Source organism: Musca vetustissima, unplaced genomic scaffold, assembly GCF_032173495.1.
Source record: "Musca vetustissima isolate MV318-11 ecotype Yass unplaced genomic scaffold, APGP_CSIRO_Mvet_v1 utg5917, whole genome shotgun sequence".
In the NCBI taxonomy this organism is placed as follows: Eukaryota; Metazoa; Arthropoda; class Insecta; order Diptera; family Muscidae; genus Musca; species Musca vetustissima.
Genome location: NW_026879604.1, coordinates 103,379 through 126,822, shown reverse-complemented (window position 1 = coordinate 126,822; position 23,444 = coordinate 103,379). Strand labels below are relative to the sequence as shown.

The 23,444-nt window shown below is 37.2% G+C and overlaps 2 protein-coding genes and 1 long non-coding RNA gene across 4 annotated transcripts in view; 2 read left to right on the top strand and 1 right to left on the bottom strand.

Moving 5' to 3' along the window:
* Positions 1-2,247, top strand: part of LOC133324604 (trypsin-1) — a 68,115-nt gene extending 65,868 nt beyond the window's left edge. The window contains exon 3 of the mRNA XM_061533441.1: positions 1,892-2,247. Within this exon, the coding sequence (XP_061389425.1) occupies positions 1,892-2,247 (356 nt within the window). The remainder of the gene's footprint in view (positions 1-1,891) is intronic.
* A 14,482-nt stretch (positions 2,248-16,729) lies between these two features.
* LOC133324609 (uncharacterized) lies at positions 16,730-17,267 on the bottom strand. The gene is made up of 2 exons (XR_009754131.1): positions 17,123-17,267; positions 16,730-16,936 (listed from the first exon to the last, which is right to left on the bottom strand). It is a non-coding gene; the product is annotated as an uncharacterized LOC133324609 (long non-coding RNA).
* Positions 17,268-18,592: 1,325 nt separating this feature from the next.
* Positions 18,593-23,230, top strand: LOC133324607 (uncharacterized). Of its 2 annotated transcripts, none has more exons than XR_009754130.1 (2): positions 18,593-21,974; positions 22,202-23,230. XR_009754130.1 is itself a non-coding variant. In XM_061533444.1 (2 exons), the coding sequence occupies exons 1-2, from the start codon at positions 18,593-18,595 to the stop codon at positions 21,731-21,733; spliced, it is 2,949 nt and encodes a 982-aa protein (XP_061389428.1). In that variant the 3' UTR covers positions 21,734-23,230. The 2 variants fall into 2 exon arrangements, 1 of the variants encoding a protein (XP_061389428.1); XM_061533444.1 differs by having other exon boundaries at positions 18,593-19,106; positions 19,299-23,230.
* Positions 23,231-23,444: the final 214 nt, after the last annotated feature.

The following is a 23,444-nucleotide window of genomic DNA, read 5'->3' as shown; positions in this document are numbered from 1 at the left end:
AATCGAAAAATATTAAAATTTCCGACCAGAATCCGATCGAGAACATGTGTGGAATCTTGACTCATCGTTTCTATGCCGAAAACCTCCAATATCAAACTGTATTTTACCTCCAAGAAGTGATTTTCGATGAATGGCGGTCAATCGACGAAGACTTGCGAATAATTTTGGTCAACAGTGTGATGGATAAAATTTTTGAACTTATTCAAAATAAGGGAGGCCCTACCCATTATTTATAAAAGTTATTTTATTGAAGTTTAAAAAAATTAATTTTTCTAATTTTGTAAAAGTGCGTCTATAGTTATGCAACACCAGCAATTTTGAAAGTGCAGAATTCGGCGAAACCATAAAGAATAAATTAATTATTTTTGTTGAATAATATGTGTTTTTGATCGTTTTATTGTGAACAATAACTTAATGGGTCCATTTTATTTCTCAACTAACATACCAATTGAATTAAGGGTGCGTCTATAGTTATGATTCGCAGTGTATATATGAGAAATCCGCCACCCGGGAAGACGCGCCTAGTAGGAGATTGGCAACTCCCCTAGGCAGTTTTTCCTTAGCAATAAACATATATTTTGAATTAGTAGAGATGCCACTTAGTATTTTTCAGAAATTATGTGAAATATGTATGTAAAAAATGCCAGATTATTTTTCAATTATTATTTTGCAATTAACTGGTGAAAAGTAAAAGGAAATTTATTTTTGATGACATGAATTTTGAACCAATTAAGCGGGAAAATTAACAGGGTTTAATTATCCGAGAAAATTTACATGTGTTTTCCTATGTAATATTTTTTTGCCCAATCATGTGGTTCAATTAAACGTGGAAACCAATTAACCTTAGGATCAATTAAACCGAAAAATACTGTATATATCGACGCCACCGAACCGTAGTATGCTAAGTCTGAAAAGTGAGTTTTTCAGTAGAAGCTTTCAAAGTATGGAAGTTTCTTTAATCGTACATGCCATGCTAAGTACATTTTTGCTTATAACTTTGGTTTGGATTGGCCGATGATTACCAAAATGTCAGTGAATTTAAATTAAGGACCGTAGTATCTGAAAACGAAAAGAACTTTAAAACATGCTAAGTCGACTTAGCATACTATGGTTCGGAGGCGTCGATATATATATATGAGAAATATTGCCAATTTTTTAACATAGCTGAATACGAGGTTCATCCCTTTATAACTCCGGAATTACTAAAGTACATGAGAAAAAATGAATAGTTTTGAATTCATTGATCAGTCGTTGCACACTTCTCCTGAAATTTGCCTCCAATGTTTATTTACGTGGATGTTGTGTCTACTTTAATGTAAAAAATTGGTAATAACTGGGTTTATATTTTTTCTCGATTTCACGGTCGAGGAGTAAGTCCCTTATGTATCGTTTTTCCGAAACATTTTCTGACATTGTGAAGCTCGATTTTGGGTGTTTTTTGAAATATTCCTCTATTTTCAATGCGCAATCACAAATGTCCAAAAATTAATTTCAGGATTGCTGTTATACTCGCGGATCTGAGTAATTTATATATTTTGTGTATGTAGTATGTACGGCTTCAGAGTGATATTCATCCAAAAGTTGAAATTTCTAGAAAACCTATTTTTCCAGCGAAATTTTTATATGTGTCATTTGATTCATATGGATACCCGGGATCAGTAAACTTTTTTACGTTCAGGAGAAAAAATCTTCTCCATGAAAATCTATCCATTGGAACAGCGGGAACATGCCTGCCAAAAATATAAAATTTTGCATTTTTTTTTTTTTTTGGAAAATATCGCGGATTTAATTGCATTTTCTGTGGATTATTTTGAACTTTTGCGAAATTTTAAATTCTGTTTTTTAATTTTTTGGTTCTAAATTACAAAATTTTTTATTATTTTTTTTTAAGGTCGTATAGGCACGGTTGTTGGTTGGGGAAGAACTTCAGAAGGAGGAGAGTTGCCAGCAATTATTAATCAGGTCAAAGTTCCAATAATGTCGATAATGGAATGCAGGAATCAAAAATATAAAAGCACCAGAATTACATCTACCATGCTTTGTGCCGGTAGACCGAATATGGATTCCTGTCAAGGTGACAGTGGAGGACCACTGATACTTTCTAATGGAGTTAAATATTTCATAGTCGGAATTGTTTCTTGGGGTGTTGGCTGTGGTAGAGAAGGATATCCCGGCGTATATACAAGAGTTAGTAAATTTATACCATGGATTAAATCAAATTTAAAAAATACGTGCTTATGTTCTTGACGTATACGTGCTTATGTTCTTGATAAATATAAACGAACTATTCTAAAATAAATCATCATTTGTTATTGAGCACAGAATTGTTTAGATAAAAATAAACTCTTAATTTCTTCAGATTTACTGGAAATGATTTTGTGTGATAAAGTAAGTATGATAAGGCGTTTGTCTTTAAAAATGTGCATCGTGTAAATTTTCGCATCACTCACGGCAATAAGGAACAGTTTTCTGCACCAACGCATGTACATATAAAAAGTTTCTGAGATTCCATTTCTTATGATTCTACAAATTGGTTAAGCAGAGAAGTTCTTATTTAAAATAACATACATTGTAATAATTTTAGTGGACCCACTATATCTATACATTTCGTGCCCACTTGATGAAACGTCAGGATCAATGCAATGAAAGTAAAAGATGTGTTCAGTCCAGCCCTTCCCATGGTAAAGGGAGAAAATTTTTGTAGCGTTCAAACTTAAAGATTCATAGATTGTATTATTAACAAAGGAGAAATATTTTATTTGTCACGTGTATGGTTTTTATGTATAAGATGAGCGTTGTACAAATATAACTTAAACTGCCAGCATTCCATTTATCAAATCACTTTCCTACAATAGTAAATAAACATACATTTAAGTTATACATATATTTAATATATGTGTCACTCGTTTAAGTTTAAGTTTAAGTGAAGTTGTACATCCGGCTTAGTTCTTTTTATACTTGACAATACACTTAAAATGTTGTACAACTAATAGATGTGTCTGTTTACTCCAAAGTCCAGTAAAATCAAGCGAAAGACAGTTACTGAGTGTCACTGGGTAAATTTCTTACAGTAAGATTTATCCAGCACAATCAGCCGGTAACTTTAAATTTTGACAAAAATGAAGAAACATTTTTTACTTTGAGATTTTTAATCCTTAACAAGTCTTAAAAGAACCTTTCAAACATTTTTAAATGAAATTATCTTGAAAAGAAAAATAAATGTGTTTTTCAATCGGGGAGACCGGCCAACTTCTACAGATAGTTGTCTTTGTTCCAAGGGCTATTTATGACAATCTTCAGTATACTCTACTTCTGCAGATCGTCTTGTACATGTGAAACCATGTCTTCTATTCAAGTCTTCCATAGACAACTCTCTTCGCCTACATATATCCCTCAACTGACTATTTGTGGACATATTTAGGTCAGAAATTCCTTCTCAAGATTTCAATCAAAGTATTGTCATCCAAAGGTCTATCAAGTCGAAACACTATACCTATCACGGCATCATAGCCTTCCATGATTGTGTTTTTGTTTCCAATCGCGAATTATTTCTGGAGTCTCTGTACTTTCGCCAAAGTGCACTGGATATATTACTCCATTTATGGGCTGCAGGGTGAAACCGCAAAAACCAATCGCTGCCTTTGCCACAAACAGAGCATTAACACTGCGGCAAGTATGTGGAACTGTCGTTGAACTTGATTTTCCAGTTACCAATAATTGTTAAACATTGATAACTTGGTTATTACTTGAAGAATGTAAACCAAATAACTTTTCTAATGTCCACTGCTCCACATCGCAAACATTCGGCATCGAAATACCATTTGTTGCGTATTTAAAATGCAGTCGTTAAATTTAATTCACTTTATTGGTTCAGCTTATTAACTATTCTTCAGTGAGCTTAATTACGCAATGCCAGAATGTGTAACATGTAATAAGATAGGCAAGTTATGTAGTGATGACAATGACAATCGTAAATCGGGATCGATATATCGATAAGCATAAGACTAAATTAGTTATACGTAACTACAATACATATCACTTTTCACTCCTCCAGCTGAAATTTTCAAGGGGAAAATAGGACTGGTCTCCGTCTCACCCGTGTAGAACGTCGAGGTGCTTGGGGCATTCGATCGGATTCGAAATTTCGATCAGGCTCCTGTTCAATTGGTGACAGACCCGCGCTGGCGTCTCGAATCCCAAGAAAGTCGATGGGGTAGACGGTGTGCCCGTAATCAACGACTCCTCAAACTCCCTGTTCTCGGCACCCGCCTCAGGGTTAATTACTTCCACTGTACTTCCGCTCGTCTCTGGATGGCTACTCCTTGATGAATTCATAGGTCCTCCGGCATCATCGTATACTTCTGGATTCTCATTATTTATACCTCTATTGCTTACCTCGCTAGAATTGGCGAATTTCTCACAACGACGAATTTGGTTCACGTGTCTCTTCACAACCTTCTCCCCATAACGTATTCCATAATGAATATCTCCCAGTCTCCTTACTATCTGACCTCTCAACCACTTGCAGCCATTTTTGTTATTCGCCAAAAAAAACACGCTTTGTGCCTCCTTAAAGCATCTGTAATTGGGCTTGGTATTTAAAAACTGTTTCGATGTTACCTTTGAATATATCTTTTCTGGTCGCAACAAGTCCGGGTCGGTTGGACTGTGATGGTGACACATTGGTGGTACTGTGCGGTGCATTTTTAAATTGCCGTAGGAATTCATTCAAATTTTCCCTTAAATTGCCGGATGTAGTACCCATAGCCTTCAATGCACTCTTTACCGTCTGCACTCCTCGCTCTGCTTGTCCATTTGTTGCTGGGTGATAAGGGGCTGTATATTTATGATAAAGGACACCTACCGTGTTTAAATACTCATTGAACTCCATCGAAGCAAAATTGGTTCCATAAGCAGTAAACACCTCGTCTACCAACTCAATCATCGTTCTCGTTACCTTCACATCCATCCATTTGCTATAAGCGTCAGTCACAATCAACAACATCATTCCTTCAATAGGACCAGCATAGTCTAAATGTACTCTCTCCCAGGGTCCTTTGGGGTATTCCCAGTGATGGTTCTTGTACTCTCTTGGTTTGTTAGCTACTAGCGAACACTTCACACAGCTTCTAGCCATATGCTCAATATCCATGTCGATCTTGGGCCAATAAACGAATGATCTGGCTATACCCTTCATCTTTACGATACCGAGATGGGCAGCATGCAAACTCTTTAAAACTCTGTCTCGTAACTTCTCTGGAATCACAACTCTATGCTCAAATGTTAAACAGCCCTCCGATAAATTGTAATGCGCTTGTGGCGATGAATATCCATATTTAGAAATGCAATGACCTTGCTCCCACAGCTTTCTGGTCTCCAAAGCAATTTCCTCCGCCGTAACCGGTAATTGGTTTATTTGAGATATTATAAATGAATCATACCCATCACGGTCTAAGCCGGAAAGCATTCCCTCGGTCTCTTTCACTTTTGCGACTCGTGATGGCTGCGGTGTTGCCCGTGACAAATAATCTGCATTCGCGTTCCCTTTCGACGTCCTGTATTCCACCCCAAAGTTGAAATTGCTTAAATAATCAGCATAATTGGCCATCCTCGAAATGCAAAGTACCGGCAATGACTTATCTTTTTGCAGAATTTTAGTTAACGGCTTGTGATCAGTAATTAATGTCCATCGCCTTGCATATAAATATTTAAAGAATCTCTGCACAGCCCACACAATGGCCAATGCCTCCTTGTCTATCTGAGGATAACGCTGCTTGTTGGATTCATTACTCGACAGGCATAGGCAATTGGCTTTTCCTGGCCATTTCTCAACCTGTGTGACAGAAATGCGCCCAACTCCGTTGAACTAGCATCTGTGGCCAAAATTAGAGGCAACTTCGGGTCGTACGGTATATGTACCTGAGGTGAAATAAGAATATGCTCTATGTCATCATACGCCTTGCTCGCTTCCTTCGACCATACAATCTTCTTCGATTTTAACATATCTCTTAAAGGTGGATAACCCAGGAATGAACGCACTGTAGTATGATGCCTTTCACAAAAACAACTGAAGCTCCTCTATAGTTGTTGGTTTTGGTGCATCCCTTATGGCACTTACATGTTTGGAAGATTTATGTATTCCCTTCGCATCAATCACATGCCCCAAAAACTCTACAGATGAAGCCGCAAACACACACTTTTTTCGGTTTAATTTTAACCCCGACACCCGTATTCTTTCCAATGTCACGTTCAGAATATGAATCAGTTCTTGAAAATCTTTAGCGAATATTAGTATATCATCGAAGAAATTTACAACATTTGGTATTCCTGTAAGACCACTTCCATCTTCCTCTGCCATATTGCTGGTATATTTGCTGCCCCGTAAACCGCACGTTTAGTGCGAATCAACCCGTGTGTAATTGTATTTAAGGTTAGAACATGTGCAAAGTCATCATCTATTGTCAGGAGCATGCATCTTGTTGAACAGATCCTCTGCCTTTGGAATAGGATGCTCATCTATAATTATCTGACGATTCACTGTTGGTTTATAGTTACCCGTAATTCGTATCATACCATTCTTTTTCGTTACAACATGGGTTGTGGAGGCCCACTCTGAAAACTCCACTTTTTCATACACCTCTGCAGCTAATTTGGCATCTATCTCCCTCGCATACGCACTCTTAACGCCAAGGGCACTTCTCTCGCCCTAGCAAAGATTGGCCTTGAACCCGTCTTTAAATGCACTTTGGCTGGTGGTCCAACCAGCTTACCAGCTGTCTCACTAAAGACGTCCACAAAACTATTAATCACATTCTCCAATTGGACCTTTTCATTTGTATTTAGGGATGGCACATCTAAAACAACACTATTTGTCATGCCCATCAGCCGACTATCATCTGTTGTTCTTGTAAACAAACTAACGAAATTGATGTCGTGCGCAAAACGTGTAATCCATTCCCTACCAAACAGACTATCGAACTCACCATCCACCACATACAAATTCAACCTCCGCTTCGTCTTTCCCACCGTCACATCTATCACCACTGTCCCAACACAATTTATTCTATGGCCGGTGTAACTGGAGAATTTCCTATCTGACTTCAACAGCTTTGCATTACTCACTACTGCTCTCCGTGTTCTCTCATTGATGATGCTACATGGCGCTCCCGTATCCAACTCCATTTGCAAGCTCACACCATTTATGTCAACATCAATCATTTTCCGATCAACACCCTTTGCACTGCTTACCTTGTTCACCTCATTTAATTGTCTTCCTTTTCTAGGTCTTCATTACATGCCATTTGATACGTCCTTCTTTTACACACCCTGGCTACGTGGACCTCTCCACCACAAGCAAAACACCTTGATTTATTGAATTTACAATCTATTCTCAAGTGTTCACCACCACACCCATAACACCGTAACATGGCATTTCTGCTTCTAGACGGCCGTTGACCCTTTGTCTTTACCGGCGCAAACCCCAATTTGCACGTTCGCTCTGCTTGCGCCACTTCACTTGCATTAACCTCCTTTGTTGCCGTCCGCGTCATCTCTCTTGAATACGCTCGTTCGTACGCTTCCAAAAAAATTTCTGGCTTCTTTGCAATAAGTTCATCACAAATTACGGTAGATTCTAGACCAACCAGCAGTTGCTCAATAAGCATTCGGTCTAAGAACGTTCCATAGTCGCAAAACACTCCCCTTGCTTTAAGCGTAACGCAAATGCCGCTATGAACTCCCCCACCTCCTGTTTTAATGCCCGAAACTTCACACTCTCTGCATACTTATTACGCTTCCCATCAAAATGATTCCTTAGCATTTCCTTTATTTCCGTATAAGTGAGTTATGTTGGTAGCCTAGGTCTTATAAGAATTTTCAAAGCAGCATTTAGTTGTGAGCCCATATACACACGTGCGTAATTTGCATATTCGCTTTCTGGGACTTTCGACAACTATAAACTCCAATCAAACCTTGTGAAATAGTCTGTAACTGTTACTCCTTCCATTTGCCTGTATTCACTTATGGAAAAAGAGAAGAGAAGTGTACCGCGGTGGGAGCACTAAAAATCGTAGCGTACCGCTGTCGGAACACTAAAAATCGTATTGTTCCATTTGGCGGAACACTTAAAATCGTAGTGTTCCATTTGTCGGAAAACAAAATGATGTATTTATCATTTATTTTTTATTTCTATATTTATTGTTTTTCAATACATTTAATAAATATTATTATTAAATATTAGTAATATTAGCATCAACAGTTTAACATAATAAATATTTCATAACTAAAGTATTTATTATGTTAGTGACGGCCAACTCGTAACTTAAAATTCCATTGAATTGCATTTTAGCTGATAAGACTTCCTGTACAACAATTATAAAAAAGAAGAATATTCCAATAATGGATAAATGTTTTTTATATGGTACCTGTATGTAGTTTTGTGATATTTATCCCAAAATCATTAAACTACTTTTTTCATGTCCGCGTAATTTGTTCTTTTCATGAATAAGCAGGTAATAATTATGTTGATTGTGTGACAATTGCCAAATTTTGAATATTTTTGCTAAAAGTATGAATCAGCTATAATTTTTTAAGAATAAAATTTTTCATACTAACAGGTATAATTTTTTAAGAATAAAAATTTTCATACTAACATTTTACAAGGAGATCTCCAAATATTATGGGAAAAATCATGTTCTTTTTTTGGATTTGCTAATCGCATAGGCAAAAATTGGACGATTACCCGAAGTAATCATAGACCAATGCTATTTATTGGTTATTCATTTTTGTTTTGTTTTGATTACATTATTCGTTTTAAATATCTAACTTAATTTTCTGAATGAAGGAGTATAGTTGCTTGAATTCTTGGTTGATTGCCTTATTTAGAAAACTAAATATGTTTTGATATTTCGTAAAGATGGAAAAATCTCTCCTTACGTTTAGATATTTGGTGCAGTTCATTATGGCGTGATTTTCGGATTCCTCGATTTGGCAGGTATCACACAACTTGGTGGGTGAAATTTTCATTTTGTATAAGTATGTTTTACCATACGTATGGCCAGAAAAAAGTCTGTTAAACAGTTTAATTTCATCGGCAGTGAAATTGGCTCCAGCATACCAGTGTTTCTTTGGTGGTGAGGGGAAATAAAGAGAAAAGAAAATACCCTTATGTTGAGAGGTTTCTTTATAATTATGGACCCATTCTTCCCACAGGTGGTCGTAGATTGAAGAATAAGCATCTTTAACAGAGAGTTTTGTTGTGATGGTGCATCCGGCATTAACTGCATGTTCGGCGTAATAGTCGGCAATTTCTTTTGCAGGGATTCCAATGTGAGACGGTACCCAGACTAGTGTAAGTTGAATTATAGTTGAACTTTATGAGTTCTTTTGGGGCCAGGTATTGTGAACGCCGCTGTGGAGGCAGGACTAAGGCAAGCGCGTATAAGATTTGTACTGGAGTAGATGGTGTGAGCGCAAGATTTTTTCTTAAAATTTGGTTTTGGAAGTTGGTGACTTTTTTATTGATATACGTCGGCATATGTGCCATCGACGATATTGAATATTCAATTTTTGAGAACAACAAAGCAACCTTGGGATGAATACCAAATCTTGAAGAGTTAATAATTTTTAATGCATTGAGCGTGTTCTTCGATGATTTTATAATTTCTTCATAGTGATCTTTTGTTGTTTTAAACTTTTAACATCATTTATTTTTCTTCCTTGAATAAAAATGAGTGGTTCTTTTCTTGCTCCTTTTGCTATGGTTGAGATTAGAAAGCAGTCTATAAAAGTGATTAACTTTAGTTTGAAGATTATTGTTAGCCTTTTCAAAAGTTTTATGAACGGAAAGAATCATCTGCGAATTGAAAAACGTAGGTGTTTGGATCAGATATACCGTGCAGCCCAAGAGTGTATAAGTTAAACAGTGTTGGGCTTAAACAGCTGCCTTGGGGTTGTCCATTATACATGTCTAAGAAATCTTTACCCATGATGAGAGTTCTGACCTTGAGAAAATTAGTGGTCCAACTGATCAAATCCGCTGGAATATTCAGCTCAGTTAATATTTTATGTAGTATTTCAATTTTAACACAGTCATATGCCTGAGATACGTCCAGAGACATTAAAATTGTTTTCTCACCTCTTTCCTTGTGATAATTAATTGTAAACAGGATATTATTGATGCACATGGATGGAGGAGGAGGAGTTTTGTGGAAGGAATGAGTTGCTTTCAATAAAGTTTTGCAAGCGTTCTTTTACCATGAGATTGGTGATTTTTATAAAAACGGAAAGCAATGCTATAGGGCGGCAGTTAGAAAAAATTTCTAGATCTTTTCCTTTTTTGGGAATGGGCACAATTTTAATTTTCCTCCATTCATCTTGAATATCACAGTTTCTCCAACTTATATTAAACGCAGGAACTTGGTTACTGAGATGGGATAGGAAGTTTTTGTTGTTGTCTTCTGACCACCTTATTTGGGTCCCTCCTGAGAGAGACGATTTACATCCATTGACGAATCTGAAGAGATTTTTTATGTTCGGCGTTTGACTTAAGTCTTCGATTTTAGATTTGATGGAGTGTTTTTTTTTTTTTGCATACTTGATTGCGTTTTTAAAATTTTTCCTAGCTTCTATAAGGGTTTTTGCATTTATGTTATTGTTGAGAGCATCAAACCGTTTTTGAGCGACAAGTTGCAGCCTGTATGTTTTTTCAACAGTGGAATCCCACCAAGGCACTGTGGGCGAAATTGACGATCTAGCGTCGTTTAATTCAATTTTCAAAGTGTTTAATTGGGCCAAAAATTGTGTCTTTATCGATTACTACTATCCCACTGATCTAATATATCGATTCTATTCAGATTGATATGATCTAGTTGAACAGCTGTGAGCTGTCAAACACAACATATGTTTTAGCCTATGTATAACTAAGCTTCAACACGTGTTTTCTTTGCGTTGCCAAATTTTCTCTAAAGTAGCATTTGTCTCAATTAAGTGAATGAAAAGTTGATTTATTTATTGTTAGAGGTATGTATTACCTAAAAAAATTTTTGTTTGTGACCTGTGCTTAATTGTTGTAGAAAAAATATAGTTCAAGTGTACTATACCACTCATCTGCTTGAAAAAATCCAAAGTAAGACTTCCGTAGACCGGAACTTCTGATATTCGAGTGTATTCGCGCTGGAATATGTTTTTTTAAATTACTATGTCATCTTGTGATTTTAAAATGCCCAAATGATCTGCAGCCACCTGCAACTTTACATGATATTGCATTTTTTAGGAAAAATGTCGATGCTCAGACGAGAAGTTTACTATGGCGCAACGAGCCTGTGCGTACTAAAAAATTTCTGTCATTGAAACTCATATATTTAATAATATTATTAATATCAACATGTGCGATGCTAATAAATTTCTTCTAATAAACAAAAAAAAATTGAAAATTTGTAGCAAAACTGGCTAAGAAATGGAAATTCGACCATAGAATCCGCCACAAATTTGAAGAAAAAAACAAGGGGTGGTTAGACGGATAGCTTTTATTAGGTAATCCTCCGACTTTTAACTTTTATTAGTTAATCCTCTGACTAATGTTATCCAAATGAAGTCCAATTAACGAACTATTCAGCTCAAGTGACTTTACAAGATATGGTAGATCATATTGTTACGCGCCTCGAAGATGCTCATTTTTCTTTCAGAATTTAATGTTGCTGTACGGAGTGAGCAGAATCTCATTTCTTGCGGGCTCAAAATCGATGTTGAATCTTTTATGGAATATGCTTTACAGAACGCAGAACTTTTTATCATATTGTATCCTTGGTTTTATATGCCGTGTTCCATACATAAAATCGTAATACATGGAGCCGATATAATTAAAGTATCACCACTTCAATTAGGAAAAATGTCGGAAATGGAAGCCCGGCGAAGATTACCGCAATTTCCGTGAGCACCATACGCGAAAGACATCCCGATTAAATATAATGAAAGACTTAATGCATGCGTTTTTGTGTTGATCAGATCCCTTGATTTCAAATTTACGCAAACCACAAGGCCACCAGAAAAAGAAAGATGCCGATAATGATATTTTACAACCTTTGTCAGAACATTGTGTATCCAAATCGGAATAAGAAACTATTATTACAATAGTAATAATAGTTTCTTATTTCGATTTGTATTTTTTCCTTTTTTTGATTTGTAATTAACTTTTTGTTATGAAAACAACTGATATTTATGAAGTCTTAATAAGGCCAACAATATTATTAAAAAAATTAATAAATGTTTAAAAAAATGTTTTTATTATTAAGGTTTAATTAAGAATGAGAAAAATTAAATATTGAAATAAACAATGTCTAAAAAATGAAAAAAATTGCAACTTTCAAAAAAAAATATATATATATATATATATATATATAAATACATTAATTTTTTTTTTTGTTTAACTCTGTAGCTTAATCTATTTTCAACTAAAAAAATATTACAAAAAATAAAATACAAAATCCCTAAGCGCTATTAATTAAACGCCGCTAGATGAGCCTTTTCGCCCACTAGCAGGGCTTGGGTGTTCTTTCATCCGAAATTACATATGTTGCGTTTCTTATCTCTGAGCTGAGAGATCCTATAGTATAGTATATAAGTATAGCGAAATGGTGGCTTCCTCCAATATTAGTCGTTAGTACAATCCACGAAATATTTAGTAGTGAGTTTGTGAAAGATAGATCTAGGACTGAGCCTGAGATGTCGCTGAAATTCCGTGAAATTCCATCATTTAAACTTCTAAAAAGGGATGAATCGAATAAAGATTTAACAGTGTTTCCACGTAAATAATTAAATTTATCACCATAGTCTCCGCAAATAAGTACATTTTGTTTGTTTTCTAGGAAAGAAATAAGATTTTATAATTCAGTTTTCAAAGTGTTGCTTTTTATGGTATGTGGAAAATAGACTGAAACTATTAACAGGTTATTAGATAAATTTGTTGTTTGGCAAATCAAAATGTCTAACGTAGTGTTGTATGCAATTCTTTTGAACTTTATTGGATTTTTGAATAAAATGGCAACACCTCCATAATTATCTCCTCTTTTTTTCGACTCAATTGTGTATCCTCGAATTGACGTTTTTTCTGGCTTTCATCGATATTACAAATTTCGCTTAAAATGCAGATATCTATTTTAAGCCTTTTCAAATTGAATTCTAATTAATTTTTATTTAAACTTTGGATGTTTTGTTGTAAGATTTTAATAGAGTATTTAATTTATTTTTTTATTTATTTATTTGATTTTTAGGTCTGAAGCCCTAAATTTTCGACTTGGTGCTGATTACTATTTGAATCCATTTCTGGGGAAATGTCAACTGTCTTTTAAAACATTGAGGCCCCCGGCGCAGTTTAGAGATGTCAAAATTTTGGACATTTCATTTGTAAGCTTGACAATACTTTTTCAAAATCTGTGACCTTTGAGAATGTTGCTGCCTTGTAAATTGGTTGTGATGGTGTAATAACAACTGGACTAGCTGTTGGATAAATAAATTTAAAAGGTTGTGCTGCAACTTTACTGTATTTGGTTCTGGTCAGTCTTTTATTTATTTCTTCATTAAAGGTTGAGGCTTGTGGTTGGGTTTTTTTTTTGGTAAAGGAAAAGAGTTATGGTATTCTTTTTCTGACAGAATTTGATAATAACTGTTGGATGTTTGGTACGTTTGTATCACTTCCTTTCTTGAAAGGTTGGATAAAGCCATAATACTTCTGATTCTTCGTTCAGATTCCCATTTTGGGCATATTTTGGAGTCAATAGATGTATGCTCCTTACTATTACATAGGATGCATTTTTGCTCTTGACATTTAACTTTGCAGAAAATAGTGTTTAAGCAATCATTACATTTTTGTTCCTTACATTCCATTGGACATTTTAGCTCATTATCACATAGAAGGCATTTTTTGGCAGACCGGCAGCGAATGGCAATGTGCTCTAGACGACCACAGTTAAGGCATTGTTTGACAGGGAAAACATACAGTTCGGGGATTACTTTTGTGCCGCACATAAATATTGATTTTGGGACACCATCATGGTTGATACCAATTTTGATTGTTTCCGTTGGGATCAGTTGATTCTGTTCATTTTTCCTATTAAATCTGTATATAGATATAACATCCATATCGTTGTTATTTTTAATGGACTCTTTTATTGTGCTTTCCGTAATAGACGTGGGAACATTTTTTATTATGTAAAATTTCTGGACATATCTATCTGGAATTTGAGCAGTAAGACCAATTTCACTAAGTCTTGTGTTTTGCGAGAAGTCGTAAACAGACATGTAATTGTTGAAGGTTAACCGAAAGGTGTTATAGCCAACATTTTTGCTTACATAATTATCCGGTGTGTTGATTTTCTGAAGAAGCGCATAAAGATGGAGCTTTTAATTTTTCCTTCTGGTACTAATTGGTTTTTCCGATTTGATCAGTACAAAGAACGGTCCCGGATGACGTTCAGTATAAAGAAAACTATTAACATATGAAGGATTAAAATTCAAGTCTTCCTTTGCATTTTTGTTTTTGGCGGTTCGGTTTGTATGGGTAGACCGTTGTTGTTTTTTAGCGACTTATTTTGGTTTGTTATAATTTCTGCTCGTCTTTTAATATTATCTCCTGGCAAGGGAGGAGGCCTTGGTGGCGGGGGTGACTCGCCATGTTGTAGGTGGATTAACTCTCCATGTTGTAGGTGGATTAACGAAATTTATATATAAAATTATTTAAATTTCGAAATGGTTGAAAAAATAGGCAACGTAGTTGTTGTAAATACTGTTGTTTGTAACAAGTTCACGACCAGCGCTTAAAACAAGTCTAGCATCAACAGCTGTTGATTCGCGACTGACTGAAAAAAAATCATGTTCGTTGTGTAAATTAATGAAAATTTTATCCGAAGCTGTATAATTTTTAATGTTCTGACCAGTGGAACACAACGATTTTTAATGTACCGCAGTCGGTACATTACGATTTTTAGTGTACCACTGCCGGTACACTACGATTTTTGGTGTACCGCTGTCGGTACACTACCATTTTTTTAGTACCGCAGCTGGTACGCTAAGATTTTCCTTGTGCTCCGGAATAGTAACGCTAAAAATATTTTTAATGTTTGTGTACCGGTTATTTTAGTGTACCTATCCACCTTGGTACAGTACAGAACACTATGGAACGGTACCATAATGTTTATTTTCGAACGCTGGTAACATGTAAAGCCATGTACAGACGAGCGTTGTTCGCTCTCTCATTCGTTGTTCGACCTTTAATTATGAAGTAATTACTTAGTTCCCCATACAAAATTGTCTGAGCGAACACCGACTTTTGTACGTTGGTCAATTCGAATCGCTCTCTGAATCACCAAGAAATTTGTCCCATCCCTAACAACTGAGAGCATTTATCGAAAATAAATTAATTTTGACAGCTTGAAAATATTTATAAAATTTTCAAACTTTTTTAGTATTATTGAAAATGATGAATGAAAAGTTAAAAATTGTCTAGTTTTTATATATGCAGCAGGATGTAAATTTTGTTGTCTACATAATGCAATGTGAATTTCTTTCCCCATGGTTCTAATTAGCGTACAAAACAAGAAACAAATTTGGGGACACTGAAACAAAAAATTCTCCAAATTTTTATATGTGACATTTGAATTTAGAAAATATAAAAATGTATGAAAACCAAAATATTTTCAGAAAAAAAGGAAAACATGAATTAAAAGTAAATAGATATGGGTTCTTAATATAGTCAGGAGAAAGACAATTAATTTTTCTATTCAAATCCATATGTGATTCATGCAAATATGTTAGAATTTGGTGTAAAACAAAAAGTTTGAAATAAAAAACTCTGATGACATGAATTAGGAATAGTGTTGTATGAACGGGTTAATTCATGTACGTAATTCTGAGAGCGAACTACGTTGTTCGAATGCCCGTCAGAACATGGCATAATAAGATAGGCAAGTTATGTAGTGATGACAATGACAATCGTAAATCGGGATCGATATATCGATAAGCATAAGACTAAATTAGTTATACGTAACTGCAATACATATCACCATTTCTATTCGCAATATGAGAAGACGAATTTCCCTTACGGCAAGTAGATGATATAGTTTGACGAACTGAAGGAACAGATTTCCGAACACAAAAGAATTTGGTGGCTTAGTGTCCTTAAATATTTTGACACATAGTTGGCAATTTGAGTGTGTTTTAATGTAATTTGAAATACAAATTTTGCACAACAAATACCAATTTCTGTGTTTCCAATCCGGATGTTGGTGGAAAAATTTAAAGTCATTGGTCTTTGTCGAAGAGTATCCTGTTTCTATAGGGCAGTCTTGACTGTGGTGATAAACTTCTCGTATTCCCCATCCTCATTTCCGATTTATTGGAATAATACGATGAAGGACAAATCGACAATTTCCGAATCGATTTTCGTCACCTTGCATTTGCTAGCAGCTTGTCTGGTAATGTGACGAAACCGTAATACATACGCTCACGATCACACCAGGGCAGGATGGTTATATGGGGATATGATATAATATAAATATGTTATAAGGGGAATATGTTATAAGGGGTGTTGGAGATGGTAACCCTGCAATTACCAAAGCTAAAAAAGTGTAGCCAAATTTGAAATACCAATGTCATAAATGGCCGAAATATCCCAAGCCATTCTGGCCATTGTTTATTCCCTTTTTGTTAGAACCCAAAAATAAGTAAGTCGTGTTAATTTTTATTGTTTTTAAATTAAATATTTTTATTTTTTTTTGTAAACTTAATTTTTGTTAAATTTTTAAAATTCTTACAGAGAATAAACAACTACAACTAAACTCACTATTTGTAAACAAACAAACAAACCAAATAAACGCAGCTTTTTTATTTTGCCGAAATCCTGCCAGTCTTGTCATTTGGGAGCCAGCCGAGTTTAGGTTTATTCCTGGAAATAACAAAAAAGGACAATTTTATTCTTTATTCTTTGTTTATTTGTTTTATGTCAATTTAATTTCTGTCGTCAATTGTCTTGTTGAATTTGTGTTTATTGTTGCTGTTTATTGAAGCGGACGGACATTTTATAAAAACAGCTGTCACCACTTTAAGTCACAAAAAAAAAAATAATTCTTACCTGTATTCAAGAAATTCTGCCGGTTTTATGCCACAAAACCAAGATCTGACCAGAAGAACCAGTGGACGCAGCACTCAAGGAATTCCGCCAGCCCGATATAACCCTGACACTTACGATATGTCTGTCGTTCGCTCACCAACAGGAGATACGCCTACCAGCAGCCACCAAAAACAGCAACAAATACCAGCTGCAGCCGCAGCAGTCAATACACCGCCCGCCAATACTTCTGAATCTTCTTCTTCTTCTTCTCAGTTACAGCTCCAAAAACCGCCTTCAAATACACCAGCCAAAACACCAAATCCTGCAAATGAATTAGCCGAGATGAGAAAACTTATGAAATTTGAAATGGAACAGATGCAACGTCAGATGAAAGCAATGCAAGATGAATTTTTAGCAGCACAAGCAAAAATGCAAGCACAACTAATACGTCACAGCAGTTTGCTTCTTTGCAAAACACAATGTTGCAGCAAGCATTGCCTACACTGACGTCACAACCACCAATTTTCTCAAATCAAACGACACAACAACCGCCATTGAATACGCCGCAACAGCCACAAAGGAATCTGCCACCACAGCCGCCATTGAATCTGCCACCACAGCCGCCATTGAGTCTGCCGCCACAGCCGCCATTGAATCTGCCCTTACATTGAGTAGTTTTGCCATCACAAACAGTACCGCCAACAACAAGTCAACAGTTGTAGACTCAAGTGCATCAACTGCCGCCATTGTCTATCAACACAGATGAGTCTTTTCCAAATTCACTTACAAATAACTCCAACGGAAATGCACATAAAAAAATTTATCCCTTGCCTATTTTTTCAGGTCTTCCAGAGGAGTGGCAGGCATTTTTCGAAGCCTACGAGAGCACCACAGCCGAATTTGGTTACTCCAATCTTCATAATATCATGCGTTTGAGAGATGCATTGAAGGGCCGTGCAAGGGAAACAGTGGAATCCATGTTGGGGAGTTCTGCCAACGTCAGCGCCATTTTGGAAATTCTGCAGGAAACATTTGGTCGACCAGAGCAACTTATCCGAAGCCAAGTAGAAAAAGTCCGAGCCATTCCCCCGCTGGTAGACGATAATTTGGATGCACTTGTCAACTTTGCCAACAAACTCTCCAATATGGCCACTTTCCTAAAAAACGCCAAGGGTGAACACCATCTATCCAATCCATCGTTGCTGAGTGAGCTAGTGTTCAAACTGCCAATAAACCGCCAAATGCAATGGGCCGAAAAATGTCTGCAACTCCAGCACCCCGCCACTATAGTTGATTTCAGCGATTGGTTGGGAATATTACGCCGTCTCGCACATATGGTCCACGACGCACAGCCAATTTCAGCAACCTCGTCCAATCGCCGACACACACAAACACAACAAAAAAAAATACGCATATGTCGCTGTCAGTTCGAGCTGTCCAATTTGTCAGGGAGAGTGCAACAATATAAAAATCTGTCCACACTTTTTAAAAATGACCATCGATGACCGATGGAATAAAATTAAACAAATTAAAACTTGTTTTTGTTGTCTAAAAAGAGGCCACCAGCTTAAAGATTGCCACTATAAGCGCCGTTGTGGCATAGATGATTGCCAAAAATCACATCACCAATTGTTGCACAAAACACTTGCGACGCCATACCAGGAACCGAACCGAACATTACCGACACACGATTTGGAGCCACGAACGAACACCCCATCTCTTCCCGACGCACCACCGTCTCAAACACAACGAAGAAATTGTCATGCCGCCCACTACACCGAAAACGTACTGTTCCAGATTTTGCCCGTGACGCTATACGGAACACACAAACAAATTACGACGTATGCGTTCATTGACGACGGCGCCAATGTGTCCATGCTGGACGAGGACGTTGCTCGCGAACTCGGAGTACACGGGAAACCGGAGATTTTAGAAATTCAGTGGCTTAATAACCAAAACATAAACGAAAAAACTGAAAAAATTAATTTGACAATTAGTGGTGTCGGTGAGTACAACAACAAGTACCCGATAACCAATGTTTACATTTCGTCCAATCTGTCATTGCCAATACAGAGTTGCCATCTAGCTCATTTAATTAAATCCCGTGAAATCGACCAAATCGCCGAAATCCCATTCCGGGATTATTCGAATGTTCAACCTAAACTAATATTAAGCTTGCAACATTCATTTTTAACAGTTCCCTTGGAAGCTCCTCGTATGATGACCGATGTTGGACCAATCATTACCCTAACGAGATTAGGCGCCGTAATATATGGACCGATCCCAGGCGAGAAGAGTTCCAATCTTAAGCGGGCTTTACACGTTAGGAAACGTTTCGAGGAAGAAAATTGTGACTTGCTTCAGGAAATGCTTACCATGATGCGGCAATATTTCGACGTGGAGACATTGGGTACCAAGGTAAATGTGACACCAATTCTGTCCATAGATGATGAACGAGCGTTAAAAATATTAAAAGAAAACACGAAAAGAATTGATGGGCGATATCAGTGTCCGCTTTTGTGGAAAGAACATTTTTCTCCAATTCCAGAATCGTACAATTTGTCGTACAACCGATTGCTGTGTGTGGAACGAAAAATGGCAAAGGACAGTGTATATGCAGCTCAATATTGCAAAAAAATAAGAGATTACGAGGAAAAAGGATATTGCCGTAAACTTTCAGTAGCAGAACGAGAAAGAAGGAGCGATCGAACGTTTTATTTGCCACATTTTGGCGTTAAAAATCCTAACAAAGATGGGATTCGTATCGTCTTCGATGCTGCTGCTGAAGTTCAACAATTTTCATTAAATAAAGCCTTATTACCAGGACCTGACATAAATAACTCTCTAATCTCTATTCTTTTTAAATTCAGGGAATTTCCTGTAGCCGTGTGCGGAGATATACAAGAGATGTTCCACCAAATTGTAATCGCCAAAGAAGATCAGGACAGTCAGCGATTTCTATGGAGAAATGGGGATCCCAGTCAACCCTTAGAAACTTATGTAATGGAACGGATGATTTTTGGAGCCACTTGTTCGCCCACCATAGCCCAATATGTGAAAAACCTAAATGCCCGAAGGTTTATAAATGAGTCGCCAAGAGCAGTACAAGGAATCATCGATCGTCATTACGTAGACGATTACGTCGACTGTTTCCAGACTGAAGGTGAGGCCGTTGAAGTGGTACGTGATGTCATAAAAATTCACAAAGAGGGTGGATTTAATCTCCGCAACATCAAGTCTAATTCCCTCGTTTTACAACGTATGTTTGGCAACCCTATTTCTGATGAAAGTGATGACAACTCCTTTTTTGATGATGGAATGGAACGGGTACTCGGTATTCATTGGCTGCCAAAATTAGATGTTTTTTGTTTTGAATTAAAATTGCACAAAGTGGATGAAAAAATATTGAAATTGCAAAAAGTGCCAACGAAACGCGAAATGTTGTCTTTAAATATGTCCGTATTCGATCCATTCGGGTTTCTTGGTGATTTTATGGTGACATCGAAGATAATTATGCAAAATGTGTGGAAAAGTGATATAAAGTGGGACGAGGAGTTGCCGGCCGCGATTTATAGCCGCTGGAAGACCTGGCTGGAGGAATTGCCGAAATTAAAGGATTTCAAAGTTCCAAGGTGTTACAGTGATGGATTTTTTAATGGTATAGTAGATTTACATGTGTTTGTGGATGCCAGTGAAGATGCAATGGCTGCTGTGGCATACTGGCGTATAGTAACAAATTGTGGTGTAAGTGTTGTGTTCGTTATGGGCAAGACGAGCTGTGCCCCAACAAGATACCATACTATACCTAAGCTTGAGTTACAAGCAGCAGTAATTGGAGTGCGAATGAAGGAAAAAATTTTGGAAAATCATTTGAAGAATATTAATAACATTTATTTTTGGTCAGATTCCTCAACAGTGATAACTTGGATTCGTTCAGAACACCGTACATACAAACAATATGTGGCAAATAGAGTGTCGGAGATTCTGGAAAGCAGCCGTATGGAGCAGTGGCGGTGGTGTCCAGGAGCGGATAACCCAGCTGACGAAGGGACCCGTGCTAAAGGACCCAAGAAGTACCAGCCAGAAGGACGTTGGAAAAATGGGCCAGAATTCCTGAGAAAAGAAGAGAAGTATTGGTCGGACGAGGGACAAATTGGAACCTGTGTGGATCACAGCAAAACAGAGCTAAGAAACAAATACAAAGTTTTGGTGGCTTGCCAGGTATGTTTTTGTATTCCAGATATTAATAGATTTTCAAAATATCGTAGGCTGAAACGGGCAATGGCGTGGACATTCCGATTCGTTGAAAATATGAAGAGAAAATCAGTGGTGTCGGCTGATTTGACGGTGGAAGAAGAAGCACGGGCAGAAATGTATCTCTGTCGCTGCGTACAGCAAGAAGTATATGGGGATGAAATTCTTGACATACAGAGAACTGGATCAGTGTCTGCCAACAGCTCCATAAAGTCTTTAAATCCACAAATTGGAAGTGATGGTTTGCTTCGGGTATCTGGAAGAATAGAAAATGCTGCTTTTTTGTCCCTGGATACCAGACGACCAATAATTCTACACAAAGTCATCGCTTTACACTTTTGCTGGTGGAATTTTACCATTCTCGTTTTTGTCACATAAATGTTGCCACTACAATGAGCGAAATTCGTTTGAGATTTTGGATTCCGTCACTTCGTCAACTTCTAAGAAGCGTTCAGTCCCGATGCCTTGTCTGCAAGATTCGTAGAGCCAAACCAATTCAACCGCAAATGGCCCCGTTACCCTTGGAACGTGTCACACCTTATGTCAGAGCCTTTACCTACACAGGACTTGACTATTTTGGTCCTGTAACAGTGTCAATCCGGAGACAACGCGAAAAGAGGTGGGTGGCACTGTTTACATGCCTTACAGTTCGCGCTGTCCACTTGGAAATTGCAACAGACCTGTCGAGTGATTCCTGCCTAATGTGTATTCGGAACTTCATCAATCGAAGAGGCGTCCCAGAGGTGATAAGAAGCGACAATGGGACGAATTTCGTTGGCATAGCAAAGGAGCTTCAAGGTATAACCAATTTTTTAGACACTAATTCCGTTTCTTCTGGTCTGACAGCTCTTGGAATAAAATGGGTCTACAATACGCCAGTGAATCCCAGCGAAGGCGGAGTATGGGAGCGTCTTGTCCAATCTGTTAAGAAGGCTCTTTACATCATGCTAAAGGAGCAAGCCCCAAAACTGGAGACTTTACAAGCATTCCTGATTGAAGCGGAGAATATGGTCAACAGCAGGCCACTTACACATTTGCCAGTTACTCCAGAAGACCCAGATCCATTGACTCCAAACCACTTTCTGCTAGGATGTACCAATTCAACCCAGACTCCAGCACCGTTTGAGCCTAGACTGATGTGTTTAAGGAAGCAGTGGCGCGTCACCCAAAATTTGAAGAATGGCATGTGGCATCAGTGGCTTCGGGAATATCTTCCAGAATTAACTCGAAGAACAAAATGGTGTCTTCCTTCTCGGTCGTTGGATGTTGGTTGCCTTGTGTTTGTTTGTGATCCAGAGATGGCTCGGAGTCAATGGAGACGAGGACGAGTCATCGAAGTATTCAGGGGCAAAGACGGAGTGGCACGATCAGCCAAGGTGAGAACGAGTGCCGGTGTATACCACAGACCTGTGTCCAAACTTGCCATTTTGGACGTGGAAGCGGCTGGAGACGGAGTTGGTGAAGCCTCCCCCTCTGGGTCAGTTAACGGGGGTGGGGATGTTGGAGATGGTAACCCTGCAATTACCAAAGCTAAAAAAGCGTAGCCAAATTTGAAATACCACTGTCATAAATGGCCGAAATATCCCAAGCGAAGAGGGAGACGAAACTAAATTTAAGCCAACATCTTCATTTTGTTTATTTTTGTTGCTTTGCTTAATGTCACCTTTTATATAAATAGGCCCTTCTGGCCATTGTTTATTCCCTTTTTGTTAGAACCCAAAAATAAGTAAGTCGTGTTAATTTTTATTGTTTTTAAATTAAATATTTTTATTTTTTTTGTAAACTTAATTTTTGTTAAATTTTTAAAATTCTTACAGAGAATAAACAACTACAACTAAACTCACTATTTGTAAACAAACAAACAAACCAAATAAACGCAGCTTTTTTATTTTGAAATCCGAAATCCTGCCAGTCTTGTCATTTGGGAGCCAGACGAGTTTAGGTTTATTCCTGGAAATAACAAAAAAGGACAAGGGGGGTCTGGGGGCTACCCAGAAACTTGGATCAATATTTATAATTTTTGGTAAGGATATGTGTCATGGACCCAAAATACCAAATAACAGCCAAATCGATTGAAAAGCGTGTGCAA

Bases quoted from the DNA above. Each gene is read 5' to 3' on its own strand.
- LOC133324607 (XM_061533444.1), top strand. From the start codon at position 18,593: ATGACCATCGATGACCGATGGAATAAAATTAAACAAATTAAAACTTGT. The intron at 19,107-19,298 runs GTGAGTACAACA...CATTTTTAACAG, and splicing joins TTTGACAATTAGTGGTGTCG to TTCCCTTGGAAGCTCCTCGT.